General features: G+C 29.6%; 2 protein-coding genes across 10 annotated transcripts in view; one reads left to right on the forward strand and one right to left on the reverse strand.

The window, feature by feature from the left end:
* LOC132904609 (adenosine receptor A1-like) overlaps nt 1-13674 on the reverse strand; it is a 305875-nt gene extending 292201 nt beyond the window's left edge. The window contains exons 1-3 of one of the 4 annotated variants that reach the window (XM_060955267.1): nt 13590-13674; nt 13062-13129; nt 9979-10143 (exon numbers count right to left, since the gene is read on the reverse strand). The gene's annotated coding sequence lies outside the window, so the exon portion shown is untranslated. The other 3 variants (XM_060955266.1, XM_060955265.1, XM_060955269.1) reach the window with 3 other exon arrangements.
* On the forward strand, nt 1188-24212 carry LOC132904594 (uncharacterized). 6 transcript variants are annotated; one of them, XM_060955228.1, is made up of 8 exons: nt 14915-15398; nt 16639-16813; nt 17955-18072; nt 18157-18301; nt 18415-18502; nt 18785-19148; nt 19413-23235; nt 24129-24212. In XM_060955228.1, exons 1-8 carry the CDS (start codon nt 15338-15340, stop codon nt 24131-24133), a joined length of 4779 nt encoding a protein of 1592 aa, XP_060811211.1. In that variant the 5' UTR covers nt 14915-15337; the 3' UTR covers nt 24134-24212. The 6 variants fall into 6 exon arrangements, with proteins under 6 accessions (XP_060811210.1, XP_060811214.1, XP_060811212.1 ...); XM_060955227.1 differs by lacking the exons at nt 14915-15398; nt 24129-24212 and adding an exon at nt 1188-2286 and having other exon boundaries at nt 19413-23564; XM_060955229.1 differs by lacking the exons at nt 14915-15398; nt 24129-24212 and adding an exon at nt 12916-13037 and having other exon boundaries at nt 19413-23564.
* Nucleotides 24213-24571: the final 359 nt, after the last annotated feature.

Raw genomic sequence — 24571 nt, forward strand, 5'->3', positions numbered from 1 at the left:
ATTAAAAGTTACTCATTTAAAACAGTTAATTGTTAATAATGAATATTATTAAATAATTATAATTATAATAATAGGGTCTTAAATGCTTTATTAGAAAATTATAACAAAAATACAGAAATTATACATAATAAATGACAAAATGACTGGATTGTTTTTTGATCGATTGATGATGTTTACTGAAGTTCTTGTTCAAAGTGTCATCCGTTCTTGTAAATACAACACTGACAACATTTTTGTGCAGAATCAAACAACCAACCAGTCATTTATGATTTTGATATTCCGGCTATAACTTGGTAATAAAACATTTACGACCCTATGTTTATATAATATCTTTTTCTTATTTCTAATCATAGAATATGCTGACACCATTTGATGGAATCAAGATGGAACAGGCTGTGCATTTAATTATAGTCATAATAACTAAATCTAAATTGGCGAAATAGTTTCTTTGAATTACTTTTTAAGTTATAATATTGCAAATTTAATTCAATTTATATATGAAGTTTCTTTTAGATAGAACAAAAATGAAATTTTCATTATTATTAGACTTAAAACGAAAAGGTTGATATTAATTCCATTATTATTAAAAAAAATCTTTCTTCGTAAGTAATATTAATACATCTAAAATAAAGATACATAAACCAAAAATGATATCTTACTAACATATTTTAGTCTTTTTTTTTGTAACAAAAGTTCTTGTTACAATGCTCATTCCTATAATAAATATAAAATTAAAAGCTATTATATTATTTTATAATATACATATTGTACATAGGTATGTACATATATATTATAGATATAGAAAGCGATAATCTACTTGAAACCTTGTTACATAAATTATAAATGTATTTCCATTGCCTTAAAAAAATGGATTGCATTCTTAAAGAAAAGAAATCCTGCTTTACATTGCTGTAAGCTTAACTTGATCCGAACCATTTACGCTATAGCTCCATCTCTGTTTATCTCTCTAAATAACGTGTATATAAATTCTATGATTTCGTAACGAAATATTCTTTCTATCGCACGCGACAAAGTGAGTCAATAGCAAGCGCAAACAGAAAAATGTCAAAAAAAAGAACAAACAGATAAGTTGGTGACAATCAGGGAAGCATTCCATTTTTCTTACTCATCGTAGCATGTTACTAAGCTTTTGGTCACCACTATCCAATGAGCGTGAGAAACACTGGCACAATACATATGAAGGCGTATCATTATACACGTTGCGTTTGTTTGGAAGCAATCGCGAGTCACGACTTACAGACAGTGACGAATATTGGACTCCTCGGGAAAGAAACAGTCGATCGATGGCCGTGTGTTCAAAAAGGTCCGATCTAACCGTTATTTGTCGGTGAGTATCTTTAAAGTGGTGAACGGGTTCCATTGTGATAAAAACAGCAAGTGTGCTCTCTTACGTTAAGTCTTGGTATTAGTGGCCCTGAGCGACTTATACCGCAAGTTCTGTGTGAGTTAATTACCAAAGTAGTGTATTCGTGGAATGAGATACGAATTATATTAAGCGTGGTGTACATGTAAATCGGTTGATCGATATCACGAACTCGATACTTTTGCTCATTTCACATTGCAAAAACTTCTATTCTACGCCGTGGTTCCACGTATATGTATATACGAATCGCGGTTTTCGTTCCCGGATCATGCTTATATTACGTATAAAATTGCATTCCCAACAAGACCTAACCTCTTTCTAAGAAATATCGCGGCCACTCGGAGCAACGTTATCGATTCGGAATACGTTGATTCTGATCACGTCGGCGAAACAAAACGAACGAACTCGCCAGAACATTTATTGGTTTCTCCGGTATCGAACTGCGAGTTGTAATTGTCCGACAACTGTTATATCTCCTTTAAGCGGCAAATGACCTTCAAACGAGTAAAGCTCTTTAAGACCTTTTCTGGCGTGTGAGGTAGTCTGAACCGACAACATCGATTATCTACAAGCTATCAGTGAGCTTCATAGAAAAACTGTCGCAACCAAAATGTCGTCCAAAATAGTTACGAACGAGAAAGTGATTTTACGAAAGAAAAAATGTGAAACGAAAACAAATGAATCGAATGCGATAACATGACAAGTAATGATGTAGTATACAGTGGCGTAGTGGATATTTAGAGGAGAAAGTCATTATAAGCCGAAGCAAATATCGACTGTAAATATCGATTGTATGTCACCGTGTGTACAATGTGTCAATGTGTGAAGTGTGTATTTGAGGTTAGATCACCCATTGATGGACCACGTGCGGCTATGTGTGCATGGCGCGAACTTTAAGAAGGGTGAGTCCACCAATGTTATTTTTAATTAAAATTTTTACTAATTAAATTAACAAAGCGCATGGATCTATCTAGATTAATATATCTTACATTGTTATTAATTCATTTACCGATTTATGATCTCTGTACTAAAATAATGTTAGAAGCAAATATAAGAATTTAAAACTAAAGCTTCTCAATGCTAGAAAGGATAAATGAGGTAAATAATAAATAATAATAAATACTAAAAGAATATTATAGAATTATAAAATATTGAATATTAAAATATTGACGAATTATAAAATATTGATCTACATTTATATCGTTTATTTTGAATATATATTTTAAATATAATTTAAATAGCAATATAAGAAAAGCAATATAATTTAAATCTTTTCTGTATAAATACAAAAGAATAGAATTAATATACTGTTCACAAATTTGATATGCAATCAATGAACAGTGAAAAGTAATGAAGCGGAAGAAACATCAAGGTACTGGAACATTTCATCGTTTTATAATGTGATGTGAAATTGAAGAATCCGTATATGTATCTATTTACATATATAGCTCATGTGGCACTCAAATATCTATATGGAGTTCTTTATGTCGTTGGCTATTTAAATAAGGTTGACTTAAAAAGTACAAAGAAGCAAGAGTTACGAGATGTGACACGATCAGAAACTTTATACATACTGGAATATGAACAGACTTGTATGAAATCCTATCGGTTTAAGATTACATCGAATTCGTCAAATTTATTAGATAAACAGGTTTTATAGAATAATATAGTAGACACACAAACATATCACTTTTTAAAAATATATGATTATTTATTATAATAAATTATTTTAAAAAAGATAAAAATGACAATAATTTTTCAAAATTATAAGGATTATTTTGAATTTTAGTTTTAGTAAAGAAATATTAATATTGCCTTTTTAATAATTGAAAATAATCATGACACAAAATTTATTCATTATAAAAAACAAATTTTATATCATAATAGATATTATAATTAGTTTTTTAATTTAATATGTAATCTATTTTTTATTCTTATGCTAATATGTATAACAGTTTCAAAGAAATATGTTTACATATGAAACATATTTTTGTTATCAATATTCAATATATGTACGTAGAATTAAATCTTTATGTTTCGATTAGTAATATGAGAATAACAAATTGTTAGAAATCTGAATATTTCCAATGATATTAGTTCAACATTAAAAGGAATAATAAATATTTGTAATAAATATTTTTCTTTAAAAATCTCTATCAAAACAGATTTTAATATTAGTAACAAATTAGCTCTGATATTAAAAAGATTGTTCTTATCATTAACAAATGCTCTTTTAATTGTTATTTTCTTACTTGCAATATCAGCCGGAATAATCTAAATTTCATTATACTCCGCATACATATAATATTTACTTACAAACATGTGATGTTAATAACTGAATTATAAACCAATTACGTACAGAACATTTTGTGGGATGTGGAATTAGGTTACACATTATTAATTATAATTTATCTAATTGTATACTATACCACTAATGTAGAGCAATATCCAGCAGATTACGTACTCTGCTAGCATATTATACCAGCTTATTACAAAATATTAAAGCGAAGTACATATATAGTTATATTTAATATTATATACTTTTTAAAAGAAGCATAATTTTTACGACAGATTGAAAATTCCGTTCATAATTTTTGTTCTATTATACTGGATTCTTTAGTATATCTCTCTAGAGATATAACTGACACCAGAATTACAAACCGCTGTAGCGCTATATTTTTTAACTATAAATAATGTTATTAATTTATTTTAAACATAAATAATACTAAATAGTGGTTTTATTTTATTTAATAGTTCCTATAAAAATATATTTTGCAGTAATATCTAATATACTTTATCATCTAAAAAATGAAAAAAGAACGATTATATCGAACACTTCTAAAATGTGAAGAATTCCTTTATTTCTCGTAACAAAAATAAATAAGATTACATTTAAAAGATGTTTATGATTTAAGATGTCTAGATAGGTAACTCAAGTCTTATGTTATCCTACAGTTCACGTACACTTTATTGAAATAATAATCTGGTTATACTTAAACCATGTAATAAACTTCTGATCATGAAAAGTACGAGTATTACATACTCTGCTTGCGTACAATATTCGTTTTAATAGGATTTCATCTGGCAATTTTAACGCCGTCGAGCTTAAGATGAAGCTGTGCTCTTAAGAAATGCGGCTACTACTCGTTTGAATACACATCACCTATCACTTCCTTTGATCGTGGCGTGTTACAACAATGTGACAGTATGCATTAAAGAGATTGATAGGCGTTGAAGTAAACTCAGCTTGCTAGGCCCTTTTTAATCGATTCACAAACGTAAAAAAGAACCTCTTTTCGTCAAGTAATGAGTGTACTCATTATATATATAGTATTATATATTAATATATAATATATATACATTATATTGTACATTAATATTATACATTATATATATACATTAATATTATAATATATATACATTATATATATAGTCTTTCCACCGCGTAATAAGCGTGGGCTTAAATCACATTATTCAGAAAAATATTAAATTAAATACCAAGAGTTGTACAATATTAAATGTCATATTGCAATTTTCTTGAGATTATGAAACTAACAACTTAAACCTGATATAAAGTAATCTAGTACTTCAATTCGCTGATAATTACATAAAACTTATATAAGAAAAAACATTTAGAAAAATCTACGTCCAATAAATCGTTAGTATATATTATAAAGTAATTCTCTATAAACTTTTGATATATAGGACCTTCATCTTGTCTATGGAATGATAAAATAAAAAAGTAAAATAATATGAAGATAACTAGATACTGAAATTTGTTGGTATATAGTTAAATAAAATTTAGATAAGGAGAGATTTAAATAAATTTGTAGAATAGCTTCTACCGTTATAAAATAATTTTGTATTAGATTTTGCTTTATACTATATTTTTCTTATCGAGATAAAGTAATGTGAAATAGTGCTAATATTTAAACAGCACAATATACAATTCGCCTAAGATATTTTCTGCTTCATCAATTTCTTTTTAAAAATAAATTAAAATTGTAGATACAAATATCCTAAAATTCAATTTAAAGAAATAAAGAATTATGTATTGTTTTAATAGGTGATAGTAAGTTATCTTTTTAAAAATAAGAGAAGATGTAACTTTTTTTAGAATATACGTATAATAGTTATCAAAATAAACATTCAAATCTGATATTGCTTCTCTTCCAAATACGAATGGTTCCCTGTGTTATTTTTGTAGCAGATGTTCTTTTTAATCCACTGATAATCTGTTGAAAAGATTTTCAGTGTTTAAAAATGCTGCTTCTATCCCAGTTTTTCAATAAACTGTAAAATTGATTTATAAACTTCAATCAATTATTTATTTAGAAAATTTATATCAATTGCAAAAAATCATATTTTTAAAACTTTGTAATTCATTTACATCAGTAAATCTTTATTAAACTACTAACAAATATTGCTTAAAATAAATATGATTATAAAAGAGGAATGTTAGTCATAATTAAGGAATATTTGTCATTAGTAAAAAGTAAAGAACCATAAGAAAAGAATATCCTTCAGATATTTTTTATTTACTTAAAAAATATTATATTTCATAAAAATTAATCATTTCTTGAAGACAATATAATCAAATGATTTAATTTCAAATATAAAGTATTTTTAAAAAATGCATAGTTATGGAAACTGAATTGAAAACTCTACACAGGAATTTGAACTGTAAATTCAGGGTATTCGTGATATTCTTCCATTTAACTCGGTAGTCTTCATGATGGTATAATTGCAGAGTATACACAGCGGTAAAGGATCGATAAATGTATTCACGGATTAGGATTATACGAGTTCATTGACTTCACTTTCATTTATAATTTATACCCTACATCATTGCTTTCTACTCGATTATTCTGGAAAGCAACTTGAGCTTCATCATTGAAGATTTAATGCTTTCATATCATGCATTATAGCAATGATAATATGGTAGAAAAGATGTTCAAAAGGATTGAACCAATAAACAGAAGTGAAATATCTAATTATCTTTTTCATCCTAAAGATAATAAAATAACATTAGTAGTATGTACTACATATACGTACATAATTAGCTTTAAGTAATTGTTTGCGTTAATTAAGAGTTTCATTTGATTTTGTTTATGTCAATTAAAATAGTTGCTTATATCTTTTCACCTGAATTTGAGAACTTTAGAAATTAAACGTATAAATTTAATAATTATTCATAACCTTATTCTGTACGTTGAATTCAGTAATTTTTGAACATGTTGTAAAAGTCAACATTTGAGATAACTTCTTCCTTTCATGAAAATGTCGAATTCTTTTACTTTCCAAGATATTCGCGAAGATCTGTCCGCGTGAAACTCGCTTTACAATAACCGGATAAAATAACGTCTAACCTAACCTAATTCTTATCTTTTGTTTATAGTTTATGTAAGAGTAGGTTAGGTGTCATCTTATCCGGCCACCGTGAGATGGCCAACAATCCATCGGCATCCACTGTCACGGACGCACAATTATAAGCAAAATTTACCATGTGTGATACTGCTGACAGTTTTTTTGCAAGTATCTCGCATATTTTCGTATTTCTGCAGGTATCTTGCAAGTAAACTAAGAGAGTTTGACGTTTTCGTGACAGGACAAAGTAGTTCCAAATGTTGAACTTTATAACATATTAAAAAATCATCGAAATTGGCGTTGAAGGTAAACTCGAAATAATTACTATAAATTTTAACAACTCTTCCAATGCATCATGAAAGTATTTAAATGATTTGTTATTAAAACGTCAATTGCTATTTTACTATAAATAAATTATCGATGCTCTCGAACAAAATCAAAATATAGGTAAAACACTGTTTATATAACGTTAAGTTAACAGAAAATTATAACTTCTGTAATTTTTTTTTATTTTTTGTAAAAAATTTAAAAAGTTATATTCATACTAATGCATTGTAAAGAAAAGTATACCAGAACTTCTTGTGAATGAATTGCTCACGAAGTTTCTTTTTGAGAAATTAAATACAACAAATTTGAATTAATAAAATGCTTAATGAAAATTTTACTCGTTATACATCACATTATATCCAATTATATTCAAGTGAATTTTTCATTGCTCATGAGAGAAAAGATTATAATTGTTTGTAATCCTCATTCTAATTCCTCGTTCTAATGAAAAAAGTATTTACTACTGTAAATAGATTATTTAGTAACTAAACAAAACGATATATGTATAATAATGCAAAATAATATTCAGAAATATAGACAACTGCATTTATCTAATCTTCAACATTCAACACGTATTATTCTTTTAATAAGTAAAATGATTATTACCTGATTTGATTAAAGCGTGATACTTATATAGAATGAGTCAATAAGAACTGTTATCTACTGACTTTAACAAAAATTATTTGAAGTGAAATCAGCCTGATGAAAGGAGCCTGATCAGATGAATATATTTTGATTTTTCGGTGCCTTGTATTTTCTGAGATACCAAGGTGACCTTGGGTTTTCTAACAGTCATCCTAACCTCTTTTATACTCCATTATAGCCATTAAAAAGATTACGATTATGAATTCAACTATCTATAATAAGGTGACCTTTAGTTGATCTTGAGCCTCAAAACGAAACGAAAATTTGTGAGAAGTAACTTACTATCAATGTTTGCATTTAAAGTAGATGTTCAAAGTTGTGACCCTTCATACATGTGTCGACATTTTCCCAAACAGCGCGACGCAACATAATATCGCGTCGGTACGAAACACGAACGGCTTGCAGTGTACCTATGAGACATAATTCACTACACACCTATTTTAAACGGAAACATGGAAAGTAAGTTACTTTTCACAAAATTTCATTTCGTTTTAAGGTACAAAACTCAACTAAAGGTCTTATTACAGGTCGTTGAATTCATAACCTTCTGCAATGGAGTATAAAAAATATAGGGTGACTGTTAAAAAATCTCCAGATCACCTTGATATCTCAAAAAAATATAAGACATCACAAAATCAAAATAGGATACATACAAATGAGGATACTTGTATAATAAATAAGTTCACTTGAAACATTTTTTAATAAAGTCAGTAGATAACGATATTTCAGGTGATATGCTGTACAAATATCAAATTAATGATATAATTATACAAAAAATATAAAATAAAGAAATATATTCAAATCGTTTAAAGTTTTCAAATTTCAACACTCCTGTTAATGCCTGGAATTTATACCAGTATTCGTGAACAATTGGTTGGCATTTGTTATTCCTTGATATCCTAAAATCTTCCACCAAGTGCTGTGGAAATTTTCATCCTTAAAGTTATGAACGCGTTTTTAATAGTTTTTAACAGTTCTAAACTGTACAGATATAAAATGACTGAACCTTGATACCAACTTAAAAACAACTTTGAAATGATCACCGATCGAATGATCATTTTCTTCTCTCGCTAAGTTATTCCTCTTTTAATCAAACTTTGTTGCAATATCAGAAGTGAAAAGAATGTATATATTTATATCTACGTATAAAACAAATAGAAATATATTTCTTAGTATCAAAAGTTACCTAAAAAAACATTGAAGCACCTTTCGTTACTGTTTTTAATTAATTTCAAATGTTATGTTTCTCATTTATGTGTGTTTTTATAGTTGAACTAAGCTTTTGAGATATATAATATTTTTAAAAATATCTAAATAAAAATCATTAACTTGAAATCAATACTTTTGAACCATATAACAATGACACACAATAATTCTTACGTCATTTTGATTTATTTTCTGTATTTTAGGAGATAAAATGATTTTTGATATTTATCGCGTAAGGTATGTGTGTGTATATACAATAAAAATTAAAATTAAGTAATCTAACTCGAATCTACCTTCAATCGTTACTTAAAATCAATACTACAAATCCATACTTTTACGAATATAACTAAAAAAATAAAACCTAAGCATAGATTTATTTCATACACTAAATATTACAACGAATAATATACTTTGAATATTTTATGTACATATTTTTACATATTCTATGTAAAGTATCCTATTTGGTATATTTTGCATCTTTAAATTCCTTATAAAAGCATACACATCCGCAACCTAATACTACATGTATGAGTCAGTTATAATAAAAAAATTAAAAGTTCCAACGACGAAAGTGAAAAATATGTATCAAATCATGGTTTATTAATGACGCGGAATAAATTTTGTTTTCGATGAAACTGTAATTATACACCGAAATATATTTATACGAATATATCTGCAAACCTTTGGTTCTGATTAAATAAATTACACATTGCAGCACGTGTATAAGAAACATATTACGGGTTACGAAATTTAATATATAATGTGACTTTAAAATATTATTCGCAATTATTGGATAATAGAGAGTATACTCTCAAATTCCATTTATATTTACAAACATATAGAACATCGAAACATGCAGTTTTCTATTGAAACAAACATTTCATTTAAGAACGAATGCAAATGATAAACACTGAGATTAATTCTTTAACCAACGAATACAAATTTACCACTGATTTATTCTTTAATCAACCAGTACAAAATTTGTAATTTATAAAACAAAGACTAATTCTAAAAGGACAACATATATACCATCAATAAGTAGGACTCACCATATAGATGTCGTCCAGCAATGAATCTTGTATGCACGAATTTATTCTAATAAACTTTCATCGTCTATGCTTTAGTCCCGTAGTAACACGGTAACACGTATAATCCACACAGAAATATAAATTTTCTTCGTGGCAATGTTTCACAAACGATAAGTAACCGGTTCACTGCCGTGAGTATTCGCATCGACATTCAAAGTGAGCAACGAGAAATTGAACGGATTCTTCGCGTTTTCTATCGTGCTTTTCACTCCTACGTGCAAACTATCATCTAATTCTTAAATGTGGTTTTATATTTCCGTCTCGAACCGACGTAGCAAAAGGCTCTACACATGAAACTATTCGATAATCTAGAAGATTAAAAAGGTGTTCGTTGTTCTTCTTGTGATGAAGAGGAACATAAGTCTGATTACATAAATGCGAATTTCAACTTATTCGAATAAATTGAATAAACGCTTAAATTAATAAAAAAATCGCATAACTGGATAATGGCATTTTGCCGAATGACGAGATCGATATTCTTCAAGTTTCGATATATTAGTGAATTAGTATAAGCAGCATGATACTTCCGTCTTGTGTAATATTTATGTAATATTTCGAATGTTGAAATATATATTTTTTTTAATATGAATCGTGAGATCTTTTATATTTTTCGGTTGGGATTATTTTATATTTATTTGAAACGATCATATCCTTTCATGTAATCATGAGATTTGCGATATTCGTACGATAATTACTAAAATATACTATGTACGAAAAATCAACAATTGTATTAACTCATCTAATTTATTCGTGATTGCTAATTAGTCAATGCAAAAATCGACAAATAAAAAAGCAAATAAAATTAATTTATCCATTAATTTGGTTTCGTTTAAAAATATTAATAAATCGTGAATTTTATTTTTCTCCAAAGTGTCTTTCAAAATTAAACATTAGTGAAAAAACAAAAAAAATTACTAAAATGTTATATTTTAATATTCAGAATATCTTATTGACCCACATTTCGCATGTTTACAATTTATATCAGTGTTAAAAGTAAGTTTTTATATGTCAGATATTTACATACTGTAACATTACGGTACTCAAAAAATTGTTGCAGTAACTTCATTTATACTTTCAGTAAATTGGATTGTTAGGATTTTATCTAAACACCGGATGTATAAACTTAAACATGTGTTCTAAATCAATAGAAGAATTTCTATTTCTATCTCTAAATAACCTCCAGTTTTCTTGTAACCTTGAATTTCAGAAGAATCATTTTAAGTGTATCTTCTTAATTTTTATATCTCTTCTTCGTACTTTAATATTGATACAAATATGGCAGGATGAGATCATAAATTGGAAAACAATGAAGGAATATTCTGTATCTCGGGCTCAGTTGCTCTACACCGTTTACAAACTGTTTTATGTTATATTCATTTGAAAATACACCTTATGTAAAGTGCAATGCATCGTACCATAAAGTTACGTACAACTATGTGAAATTTCTTTCCACGAATTGGGCATTTTACGAGTTTCGTTTTATACCGGTTAACAGTTGTACAAATATAAAGGTTTTATTTGCTCAAAAATGCTCGTGCATGGCGTGGACGATAATATGGAAACGATCGAACGAGCCGTAATGTGCAACTTCTCGATTTTACGATTTCGTGTAAACTTTCACACCAAAAACAGTACCCATAAATGTTTTATATATTCATATTTATAAAAGAAGTCATTGAGAAGTTTAATTGTAGAATTGAAACTGTGATACTATAAGCAAATTTGGATAAAGTCATAAAAATTTACAAAAATATCATAATGACAACATTTCCAATAAAATGTTCCCTTGTATTATAGCGATTTAATTAATTACTATTAAAAGAATTGTCATAAATATTTTAAATTCCTACTCGTAAAAGAAATCATTGGAAAATTTATTATAAAATTGATAGCATAAAACTATAAATAAAGAATGAGATTATTAAAAACTGATAAAAATATTATAACGATAATATATTTAATATTATAAAATATTTCTTTTCGTATTATAAAGGTCAATTTAATTGATTAGATGATCCAGGGCAGATAAAGTGAATTAATTAGGACCGTTTAACGTTTAATTAGAGTATAATTTTTGTTCATTCAACAGAGCGCACCCTGAGCGTATCTTGTGGTGGTTGAACCCACTTCGAACGTATAACATCGTGTGCTTACACGTTGACTATAGTATGTATATTCCGATTTGATAACATCAGGTAAATTACTAAACGTGCATGCCTCGCATAACGACAAGCGTTTTCCGCAGAATCAACAGGTCAAACCTGAATCAAATCTTTAATCGCCATTTAAATGATATATGTACACTTTACATATATATGTGCTTGAAGGCGAAATTTGAACAGGGAAGGAAAAAAGGTAACCGTTCGCTCCAATGCTATTAGGGAGGGAACTTTTGAGTCGAATATAATAATTCACTGAATGCTTTTCAAACGATATCTTTTGTTGGTATACATGATGTACGTTCTTTGATCTATCAGCGAAGATTGTTAAAAAATTCCGCGAAGATAGACATGATATCAAGTAAACTCGAGTATCGTAAAAGTTGTAATTACTGGTTTATCGTAATTTGGAAGAATCTTCGTGAAACAATATCGAAGCGCATCGCTATCTTCATTCATCCGTGTCATGCACCCCTTCTGTTCCATACAGCCACTCTGTATACATACATATATATCATCTCCCAATGGCCTCATCCCCATCTCCCCCCTCCCCCCACCTTTTTTCCATAGTTCACCCGCACACTCAATCACATTTTCTCTCGCTTTTACCTCTTTCTCTCTCTCTATGCGTATCTTTTGTCTTGTATTCCTCTCTTTCTGCATACTCCACCCAGAACAACGAACATAAAAGATAAAGGAGGAAGTAGAGAAGAAAATAAAATAGAAAACAGAGAAACAGCACGTTCGAACGAAGGAGTGAAAGAAGCATCGACTACGAATGGTTTTCTTACGGTTATCGAAGGATATCCATAGGTAGCAGATTGAATCGCTTGTTGCAAAAATTGATCGAATATGCATGTAGTAAGTACTTAAGTATCCGTTTACGTGTTATATAATTTTCCTTGTTGTTGGTTCATCGCTGATCATGTCCTCGGCCACGGTCATTCCCTTTCCTTTTCGTGGCTATACGTTCCCCAAGCAACGAGAGATCGCCGGTAGAGAGCAGAGAGAAGATACGTTTTGCGACGCATTCACGGGACACGTGAACCACCGATGGAAAGGACAGCAGCGACAGCGAGAGACGATGGTGTCGAAAGCGAATGAACATATACGAGTATCAAGATTGAGAAAGACAGAAATGCTCAGGGCGGTGGAGGTTCAGAGAGAGAAAGAATGAGACCGATAAAAGGAGAAGAAGAGAGAGGGATAGAGGAAGATATATACTGTACACGTCTCTGTCTCTCTCTGTCTCCCTTTTCGTCGCGCACCAAACCGATCGGCGATGTGCAGCCGCGTGCGCCACCACGATGGCCGATCGAAAAAAGTCAACTAAGAAATCGATGACGAAAATGACGACTACAACGACAACAACGATGACGACGAAGACGAGAAAGAAAACGTGGCCTCTCGAACCTATGTCGGCGACGCTTAACGTCGGGGCTGCTCTGGGCGTCGCGGCGCTCACACATCGGCTCACTGAGCTCGAGGTAGGCGACACCGTCGGAACCGAGGATCGCGGCTACGGCCGACAAGAACCGAAAGAGCAAGCCGAGCTTTCCAGATGTTGTTGCGCACGCGCCCTTGCACACCACCTCACAGTTCAATCAATTTTTAGCTATTGAAATGTCCGTTGGATTTCAGATCCATTACTTTTTCTTTGCCAACCACCAGTTTCATTACCATTTTTTCTCTAAAAAATATCAATGTGTAAGAATATTATTGATAGCATAATTAATTGTCCCATTGATTAACATAAAACTTAAATGAGTAAGAAATTAGTTGAAATACATTTGTGGAATTCTAGTTCAGAGATGGTGCATGAAAATTTTTGTAATGGATGTATACTTATTCTTCCCTATGTTTTTATTTCTAATTTTACAATACGAAAATTTTTTGGTCAAATACATAATTGGTATCCATATCCTTTATATACATCTAGGTATCCTTAAACTAGGAATTATGTTCCATAAAGCATTTTTATGTTATGTAAAAGAAATGTTACAAATATGTTAATATATTAAAGAATTGGTTAAAAAATTTATATTTTTTTGTTTGCAAAGGCTTAAATCTCAACAACTTTATTTTAAAGAGATATAATTTAATATATAGTGTAATACGTATATTTGTGTTGTCTACAATTTAATATGTACAATGTATGTTGTACAGTACAAAACTATGTAATATAAATTATTAAAATATTAAAAACGTTCTATTACTGATAGTTCAATTTTACATACTTTTATATTGCATATGTAAAGCAACAATATATCAAATTCAACAAACAAATATATTTTTTATAATTTAATAATTTTGTTAATCATTGCGTCTCATATATTCAGTTCATCAGATCAGTTAATTATCTTTATCTTTTTCAGAAATAAGAAATAATAGTCAAGGAGTGCGATATGAAAAATTTTCCACATTTACCGCCTTTCTCATATATATTCTTTAAGTGTAACTACAATCCATTTTCAATTTGATTAAGTGTTATTTTATTACCGCAATTAAATTCTTATAACGGGAAACATTGTTAAAAAACATTCAGACTAAGCATAAAAAAATAACTATGTACGTATATGTATACAAGCAACCGTGTGTTGTAATTACTTAATTGCTCGGTTCTGATTGGGCTGTTTTGCGGGGGAGGGATGGCGATGTTCTCGGTTCATGATTTGCGCGCTACATGTTGCTCGGTCTCCATTGGCTGAGTTACCTGAAAGACCGACGAATCAGCCATTTATTTCTAAACCCTTGCTGCTTTTAACCCTCAAAGAACGCCAAATATCGAAATTTTACAGCTTAGAGTTATCGGCAACTAAGACAATTCGTAATATCATTGAATGATATACATGTAACAACACTGATAAAAATTCATCAATAAAAAACTAAGAAGAGGAGGAATATACAAGATGATTCTGGTATTTAGTGTGTGCTTTTAAGTGTAAGATAATAGATGTGAGCTTGGTAACAGTGGGGTGTAAGAGACGCGCTCTTGTGGTGGATGCACCAAATGCCAGTGTCAATATGGCCGTTACCGAGAGCGCAGTATGTGGAGAGACGCGGACGCGGTAGTTTCTTCGGTCTCTAACATGAAGTACACTCTGGTAGGGAAAAACGTTTCTACGAAATATTAACACATTTATTGAAAAAATTTCAACAAAATGAATTGTGTTGTGGAAGAGCGGATAAACAGCATGCAAAACGAAAACGCTCGGGTGCAAGGTATGTGGTTATCGTGTTCGTTAAAAAGTGTTTTTCACCGGTTGTTTACGAATGTTTAGCGGCAGAAACACGCTAGTCTTCGCACGCAACCTCCTCGACGCGCATTCGATCGATTTGTCGCTACATTTATTGGCATTGCCAATTCAATGACTACCAACCAAGTCTCTAAAAATGCAAATGAAATCTCCAAATAAACGTATTACACTTTTTGGTGATAGTTTTGGAAATTTTCTGTGAAGAATCATTCTTGTGCTAAGTGGATAATGCATCTGTGTGTAACACCAAAATTAGCCGTTCGATTACGTTTTTCAGCGCATTTATTTTAAATCATTTATTAAATACACTTTTAATTCGATATGTTCTCTAATCTCTATGTGAATACATATTACTTGGTGATATTTTATAATTTTCACAAACATACATATACAGGTTATTTAAAAATAATTCTTACGTCTATTATAAACTTTAAGTATCAATTTGAAAAAATTTTTAATAAAGCCATAATAGATTTACTAAACCATAAATATTGTTAACACTTTATTGAATAATAAAGAAAGTGTTTAAACTGCTACTTCGACTATCAAATGTTAAATTTCATTGATTTCTGTTACTATCATTATCGTCATTTCGTATTATTTAAGAACGTTAAATAATTAGTAAAAATAATTCGTTAAATCTTTTGATACTCCTGCATAATTCTATTAATTAGAATTCCTGATATTAATTAGAAAGTCCTGCATAAGTTCTATTTGTAAATGTAGCTGAAAGTATTTATTGAGCTCGTGGCATAATAAGTGCATGTACAATAATATCGATAAGAAGAAAATATTTTCTATTACGTATAAATTTTCAAATAAATACAAAAATTGATTACACGTGATATGTTACGTTACTATAACATTGCCTCAATTATTATGTTATATAAGTATATTATGTACATTTGCTTGTGGTGTTCTGTTGAAACTTTTTATTCGTGCTAAATATGTGTGGCATCTGTGTTTAAACAATTTACATTATGAAGTGAACGAGATAAAATTTGTTTTTTTCGAATGAGTTTTTTAAAAAAAAATTCAATTTGGATAGAAAAACTAAAATTTTGTTTTAAACAATAAAAACAAAAAAGAATAAAATTGTTTAATGTATTTAAAAATCTGTTGCTGTCATAACCATTTACAAAACTATTTTTATAAAATGTTTCCAAATGAAATTTTTCAACAATTATTTATTTGTTAATGTACAGATACCAAAAAGGAAATGGTTAAAAACAATGGAAGACTAAAATTGAACAATGATGAATCAAAACCATCAATTATTGAGCTGTTTCCTTGGATCCTAGAGTTTAAGAAAATGTGCAGGTGTATACATACAGAAAAAAGTATGGCATCTTTAACAGAACTTATGCAATTTTATGTGAGGTAATGATTATATCGTTATAAGTTTGTATCATCCCTATTTTCAGTTTACCAGTAATATTTTTTCTGGGAACTGGTTTAAAAATCAGTAATAGTAGATAAGTTAGTTCTTTAGATATTATACGTTATATGTAGGTATTATTATAAATATATATATGTAATTATATATATAATAATAATATACAATAAATGTATATATACAATATAAGCGTGTTTCCTTTATGAACATCAAATATCTGTAATAGGAAAATTATTAGAACGCAGTAGAATAAAGTGGTACGAAAAATATGAAGAAGGAAGTGACTATATGGTCCTAAATTTAAAAGATATAATTTTTTAAATATTAAATTATGATCAATGGAAATATTAGGGAAACATTAGGAAATATTTACCAAATAATTATTATAAAACATATTGAGTACGATTGTAAATGAAAGTGATATAATAACAATAATATCAGTATAAAATGTTTTCAAATTATAAATTAATATCAATAATCAAAAATGTATATAAAAATTATTAAGCATAAAAATAGAAATAAATGTAATTATTACAAAATGTTGAGGTTGTAAGGTACAAAACGATAAATAAATACTACTACAAAAGGGACAGTGCAATAAATAAATACTATTACACAAGGAACAATGCACTAAATAAATACTATTACATGAGGGACAACGTAATAAATAAATATTATTACATAAGGGATAAGACAATAAATAAATATTACTACTACTACTACTACTATAAAAATTATTGTTTGTTTTAATTATTTTATATCACATCAAGGCTACTTTAAAAACAATGTTTATTATTGAAAACTTCAATAACTTTGTACAATCCTGTAATCATACTTATTAAACTTTTTATGCTTTCAGGACATAATTAAATTTTTGTATCTGTTTGATATTTGTTAATATCAGTGATATGTTTACATATATATAATATTCCTACTAATTATTTAAATAAATTATTAATAAATTATATATTTAAGCATAAATTTGTTATATATAAATAAAATAATATAAAAAATTGTATGAATTGCAAATTTTAGATAGGGTAGAAATGGATTGCATGTTGTAAATTTATCAGTTTTATCGTATTAAGAAAATGAAAAATGTTTCAGTAAATAATTTGCTTACAGAAATGTAAGTGTCAGTGTAAATGAATGTTACACAAGGCCTTTAAGAGCAGCAAAATTAAAGGATTCTATTAGTGAGACTTTAATGTTGTTCTTATATATTTATCGTGAACTTTCTGAGGTAAGCTTCTTTCTTAATTTTAATATTTTTGTATGCTGAACTGTTTCTTATGTTACTAAAAACTAAACAAATTTCACCTTTTAGGATCATGATAGGTTCAGTTATTTAAATAATATGTCCGACTTATTAGCGCTCTATATAGATATGGAACTAAAAGCATCTAGGAAAAGCAGAGAAAATCATGATAAAATTTGTGCAAGGATTACTTCTTGCCTTTATGTTTATTTAGGTATGATGATATTCACACAAATATTTTACAGCAATTAATTTAAATAGAAATGATTTAAAATGCTGAAATATTGTATGTTATCCTAAAAGAAAATTTATATATGTCTCTTTCAGAACATTCCATGGAACATTTATTAGATACTTTAATCAAGGTACAACTGATGTGTTGCAGTTATCATCATATTTTAGATCCAATTATAACGTAAGTATAAAATAAAGTAAAAGAGTTTATTCCTGACATTTTTTTATTCCATTTTTAGTTTGTGAAAATTCAATCAAGAAATATAAACTAGTTTTATCATTTGCAATAGAATTACTGCCTCAGTTAAAAATTATACCAAATAAGAACTTATATTAAAAATTAATTTCACTCTCGTTTATTGGTATTATTCTATATATATATATATATATAGAATATTATTTTATTATATATATTATATATATACATACATACATACATATACACTACTATTTCCCTTTTTAGGAAAATAATAAAAAATATTCCCATTCACCCAGAATCAAGTATTATGTATATTCGTTACTTCTTTATTTATCGTTTGTGGAGAAAAATAAATGAAAATGTGGCTGTAAAAGATCAAATAACAGCTGCTGCAATTGCATCTCTGGGGCCATTGCCATCTACATTCTCATCAAGTATATTAGAAGATGTATTGCCAAAAGTGCCAAAGAGTCAACCAAATTCTACGAAAGCTCTATTGCAGCATAAATTTGATATAAAAAAACATTGTGAAATGTTTGCACAATATTGCAGAAAAAGCAATGGAAGTGTATACAAGGACGGAATTATAACTCCCATTGATTCGTCCAGTAGAATTAATTCGAAAATGGTATTTATCTATATACTAATTATTTCTTTTCATGCACATTTGTTATATTCAATTGACATATTTATAATTATTAATCATCATTTTTAAATTGCTATCAAAAATATTTATAACGTTTTCCAAACTATACTAATTACTGCATAAAGTTATTTTTATGTAAATAATAAAACTAGTAATTAATCTATGAAACTTCTATTAGTATTCACATAAAGATAATATAACTTAATTACGACAAAATTAATAATAATTTATGTTCATGCACGTCAGTCGGAAGATATGGTTAAGAAAGATGTAGAATATGTAGATAATAACGTGAATTCAATTATATCAGATAAAAATAAAAAAAATGAATCTATTTCTTTGCTAAATACTTTTAAAACTTTAAATTTGGAAGAACAAACTAGTTTTAAATGTTTAGGTACTTTTTCGAATAATATTTCTACGGAGCATGTTAATTCTAAAACAATTAAATCAAATAAAAATCGTTTGCGGAGGAAATGTAAAAAGTCCAATGAGATTGTAATTATCGATTTAACTAATGATATAGTGCTTGAGAAATGTATAAAGAAAAGGAAGTCTAGAAAATTACCATGGTTAGAAGAAGCGAAAAAGAATATCGATTTGAAGATAGTAAAAGCATCACACAGGAAGAAAAGGCAGGAACATGTCGGGCTTACTACACATCCATCAAATACCTCACGAAATATTAGTCATCGATCGGAAGATTCCTCTCAATCGGTATGTGCCACGAAAAGTCTCAGTGAAAAAAACGAATCTAATACATGCCGAACGATTGTCCTTAAAAATGATGAGAATAAGATGGAAATCGACAAGGAGTTAATAACTTGTACAGAAAGTATAAGAAAATCGATTGGTACGGAAGTCAATACTAAAGAAGTAAATATTAAAGCGTCTACAATGATGAGTAAAACAGTTCTAACCGAGATACTCCCGCTAACGAAGCAAGTATCAAAAATTTCAAACAGCGTTGTTAATGGTAATTGTTTAAGTAATGCAGATATTTCGAATATACAGAGCGACGAGAAGGAGAATGATAGTTTTAATAAACAAACTGTGATCAAGCGATTGACAGAAACAGACGTTTTCTCAGAGCCTGAAACACGCGAAAAAGTTGAAAGTTTTAAAAAAGTCTGTGATCTAGAAACAGAATGCCCAGGTGTAAATAATACCACAATTTGTACTCAGTATAATTCCAAAGATAACGCTGATAGTTCTAATCGTTCTAATTTTAATGTAATTAATGACGAGGTAACTGAAAGGATAACATTGTCGGAAAACTTAGAGCTCGAAAGGAATAATCAAAATGTCTCGAGCGATAAAATGTTAAATAATACTTGTTTCAGTGAAAGTGTTTGTAAATCTGACTACTCTAACAGGACTGTTAGACGCGAGGAATTAATTACGCCGCAAAATAATGATAGAAATGAAACAATCTCTACTGGAAGAATCCAGAAAGTTGAAGCTTCTCCTGTTAAAAATGTATTAGATTATGAGGAGAAGCAAGAATCATCAGGTATACTTGTCGAAATTTCGACAATGCAAGAGAAGTTTGAATCACGAATGGAATCGAAATCATCAAAGTGTGTAAACAGAGCGAAAGATGAATTCTGCACGCGGCCAGAATTAGAAATCTGTAGTTATGACGAAATAAACGAGAATATAAGAGAAAATAAATCAAGCATCGATAATATTAGAGAATCTATTTTCGAATCTTATTCTACGGATAAGAAAGATATTTCTAATACAATTAATGCAACGTGCCCGAATGAAAATATTGAAAATAATGAAAATAATGAAAATTCTTGTATCGATACAAACTTTAAGAAGCCTGTAGGGGACAAGTGCGATAATAATATTGGCAAATATGTTAATAAGGAAGATGTTCCTTGCAAATCTGACAAAGTTTCATCAGAAATCACGTCAAAGGAGTGTAATAATTTATATAAAGTAACAGAAGGAAAAAATGCGTGTACCGTTGCCAAAAATAAATATATCGTTCAAGATTCTGAATTACAAGACAATATCGATGGTCTGTCGTTGTTGGCGAGTGTTTCACAGCATATACCACATTTAAAGCCTGAATCCGATGTAAAATGCGACCAAATAAAAGTAAAAGATTACGCATCTTTGAGGTATGCGTGTTACAATCAAATCACCGATGACGAGACTGATACAAATGATTCGTCAAATACCGTTTCCCTATTACTTGAAAATCCATCCGCAGAAATAATCAATAGAATCGTTGGCATTTATCCCGAGGACACCATAGATAAAGTCGAGCTTCGAGTAGAAGTAACATCTAACGAAGCAGAGAGTGGAAACGGTGATAGCGAGTTGTGTAAAGTCATCTCTCATCCGGAAACAAGCATAAATTACGACACGGACGCGCTGACGCATAATTTCGCCCCCATTGAGAATAATGCGCAAACCGTGAAAGAGAATACAAACGTAATACTAAACGGGGAAACCATAGTTTTGTTGCAAAAGTCTCCTAACAGTAATCTGTATATTATAAACAAAGCAGTTGAAAATTCGGAGGATCACACTAGCGACGAAGAGATCAATAGGTTAAAAGAGAAAAATTGGATATCTCCAACTGAAGACTGTGCACAATTCGAAGCTGCAACTTCTCTGGACTATGCATCGTGTAATTTGGAATTAACTTCGTACAACAAGGAATTATCGTATCAAGAGAACAAGTGTTCCGTAGAAGGGATCAAGATTGAACCGGAAGATAAGAATTTTGCAGACACGAAAGCATATTCAAAGAAAACACCGCTATCGACTGACATGCTTTCTGTTAATTCGCAAATGTATCAGGAGGTAAACCTAATGAGCAAATCGATGGATAAGCGGAAATCAAAATCGAATCTCACCTATCGACAAAATATCAAGCAAGAGTTCAATATCCCTAATCACATCGCGCCGAACTGCACGATCCCGGCATTCAATGGAATTCACTCACATCCACACGAAGTTAATGCTCAACATCCCTTACATATATCTGCCACTCATCCAACTACCTTACCACCGATCTATGGAAATTGTGCAGGCAATGGGGAATTATGCGTACCATATCATAAACATTGCACCTCAGTATCGTGTAGTTTGCAAATTAATGCTAACACTTCCCTTCATTCGCACGCGAAATCGGGTAGTTCATGTGGAAGATCGCATTGCTCCTGTTTAAATTGCACCTACGATATCGTCGCGCATTGCAGACAGTGTATACATCCAGCGACGGATACTCACGTGTCTTGTATCGAAAGTAGTCCGTATTTTTTGCCAACGCATTCGTCAGTACAAAGCCCTGCCGTCCAAGAGCATGACAGAGCAAAGAATGAAGTCGTTATAGAAAAATTATACGACGATCAATTATTGTGTAAAATAGAGAACAACCTTTTGCAAAATAAGTCATTGGAAAAACTGGGAGTACAGTGCGATTCAGAAAAAGGAGTGTTTAAAAAAGATGCGGAGAATAAGTTGCCTTTAAAGAAAAGGCTGAAGGCGCATGCTATGGCATATGCGGGGACACCTATAAAAACTGAAAAAATAGACAATTATCCAGCTATGCCTATGATGTCTATAGCTGCTTTAGAAGCGTTGGACAATACACGGAAAAGGTCTGATCAAATCGTTAAATCCGAATACGAACTGTCTCTTACGAAAAAGCAGGAACTGCATGCTGACTATCACTGCAATTCACATTTGATAAGAAGAAATTATTACAAAGATGTACAGGATACCGAATCACATCAGAATCTCGCGAACGAAAATGCAAGAAAGATCGAGTGTCAATTTCGATCGACAAATGATCAAACTAATAATACTATATATCAAGAATCTTGCCTTCAGAGGACAGTTAAAACATTCGCGCAACAGGAAGAGGTGAATCTATTAGACGTGACGTCGATAAAGCGATTTGAGATAGAAACGATAGAGCAAGAAGGAACGTATAAAAGGGTAAAGAAAACACAGTCGCCTCTACGGCAAACAAGAAGCTCAAAAAGAAACGTTCCTAAAGTAAATTATTCTTACACCGATGTTGATCCAGAGTGGAATCCGTCCGGTGAGTCAAAACGCAAACGTAAAAAGACTAGTCGATGATCGATACCACCTCATTATGGAAATTCATTACTGTAAGAAATTTTTCTGAGATTTAAATAATTAAGTGTACATTACTCCTATAAGACTGTGGCATCATAAACTTGTAAATGTTGTATAAATGAGAAGATAAATTATCCTGGGAAGATATTTACATACCGGCGAAGTGTATAGTACAATGTTCGAAGATCAATATTAGCGTAATTTTTTTAAATTTTTAAGCAGCATCATGGAAGATATTTACATTTTGTAGATTGTACGTATATTTTGTCGGACACACACAGTTTCATACTACTAAAACAATAGAAAATTCTTTAGTGTTCGTAATTTACTATGTATAAAACTGTGCAGTATTATATTTCATTTTATCAGACTATTAGTTAATTTTGATATAGTTCTCCTGATTTTAATTAAATTTAGTATATTTGTAATCATTTAGAGCAAAATTTCGTCATTTATAACGTAATTAAAATCTTTTATATGAATCGGATAAAAATTACTTTTGTATATAATTTTGTAAATATATTATAATCCAAAATAATTGTATGCAAATTTTACGATTTTATAACTCGTATATAGAAGGTAAGATAATTTACGTTAACATATAATTTTAAATACATTCTGCTAAGCTACATGAAACACCATGATGTGTTAGAAACAAACTCGATATTTTTATATAAACGAATAAAAGATATTCTTTATCAACTTTAAAATTAAATTTTTTGTTAGATTGCATGCATGTATATATTCACAGCATAAAATTTTATGTAGCAAAGTATGAATTACCTCAGTGCATAAAACTACTACCAACTTTAATCTCTTTGACATTCTAAAACATTAGATTTTATATTTTTTCAGTTTGATGGAACAAAATTATTTAAATTCAGAAAAATGAGAAAAGCTGGCTCATGACAACATTATAGTTTAAAAGAATTTGGATAGGTAAGATTAAAAATCAAATAACATAATAAAATATATGTATATTTAAATATTCTCCTTTCTAGCCCATATAAAAAAAGTTGCATGTTAAATAAGGAAATATTTTACTATAGAAGTTTAACATTTTCTATTCCAGATTAATTATTTCCTCCAGATTAATATTGAAAAATTTCAAGCAACTGCTTAATTCGCAAAATGTGATGTCAATAAATTTGCCAAATAACATAGAAATAACAGTAACGTCATACAAAAATAGAACAGGAAAAATGAACTTCCTTCAATTTTTTAACCTGTCCTTTTAATACATATAGCAGCATTATTTGTTATAGATATACTCTTAGAGATCACAATGCAAGTAACAT

The sequence above is a fragment of the Bombus pascuorum genome, chromosome 2, assembly GCF_905332965.1.
Source record: "Bombus pascuorum chromosome 2, iyBomPasc1.1, whole genome shotgun sequence".
Classification (NCBI taxonomy): domain Eukaryota; kingdom Metazoa; phylum Arthropoda; class Insecta; order Hymenoptera; family Apidae; genus Bombus; species Bombus pascuorum.

Bases quoted from the DNA above. Each gene is read 5' to 3' on its own strand.
- LOC132904594 (XM_060955226.1), top strand. From the start codon at position 15,338: ATGAATTGTGTTGTGGAAGAGCGGATAAACAGCATGCAAAACGAAAAC. The intron at 15,399-16,638 runs GTATGTGGTTAT...GTTAATGTACAG, and splicing joins CGAAAACGCTCGGGTGCAAG to ATACCAAAAAGGAAATGGTT. The intron at 18,302-18,414 runs GTATGATGATAT...TGTCTCTTTCAG, and splicing joins TTGCCTTTATGTTTATTTAG to AACATTCCATGGAACATTTA.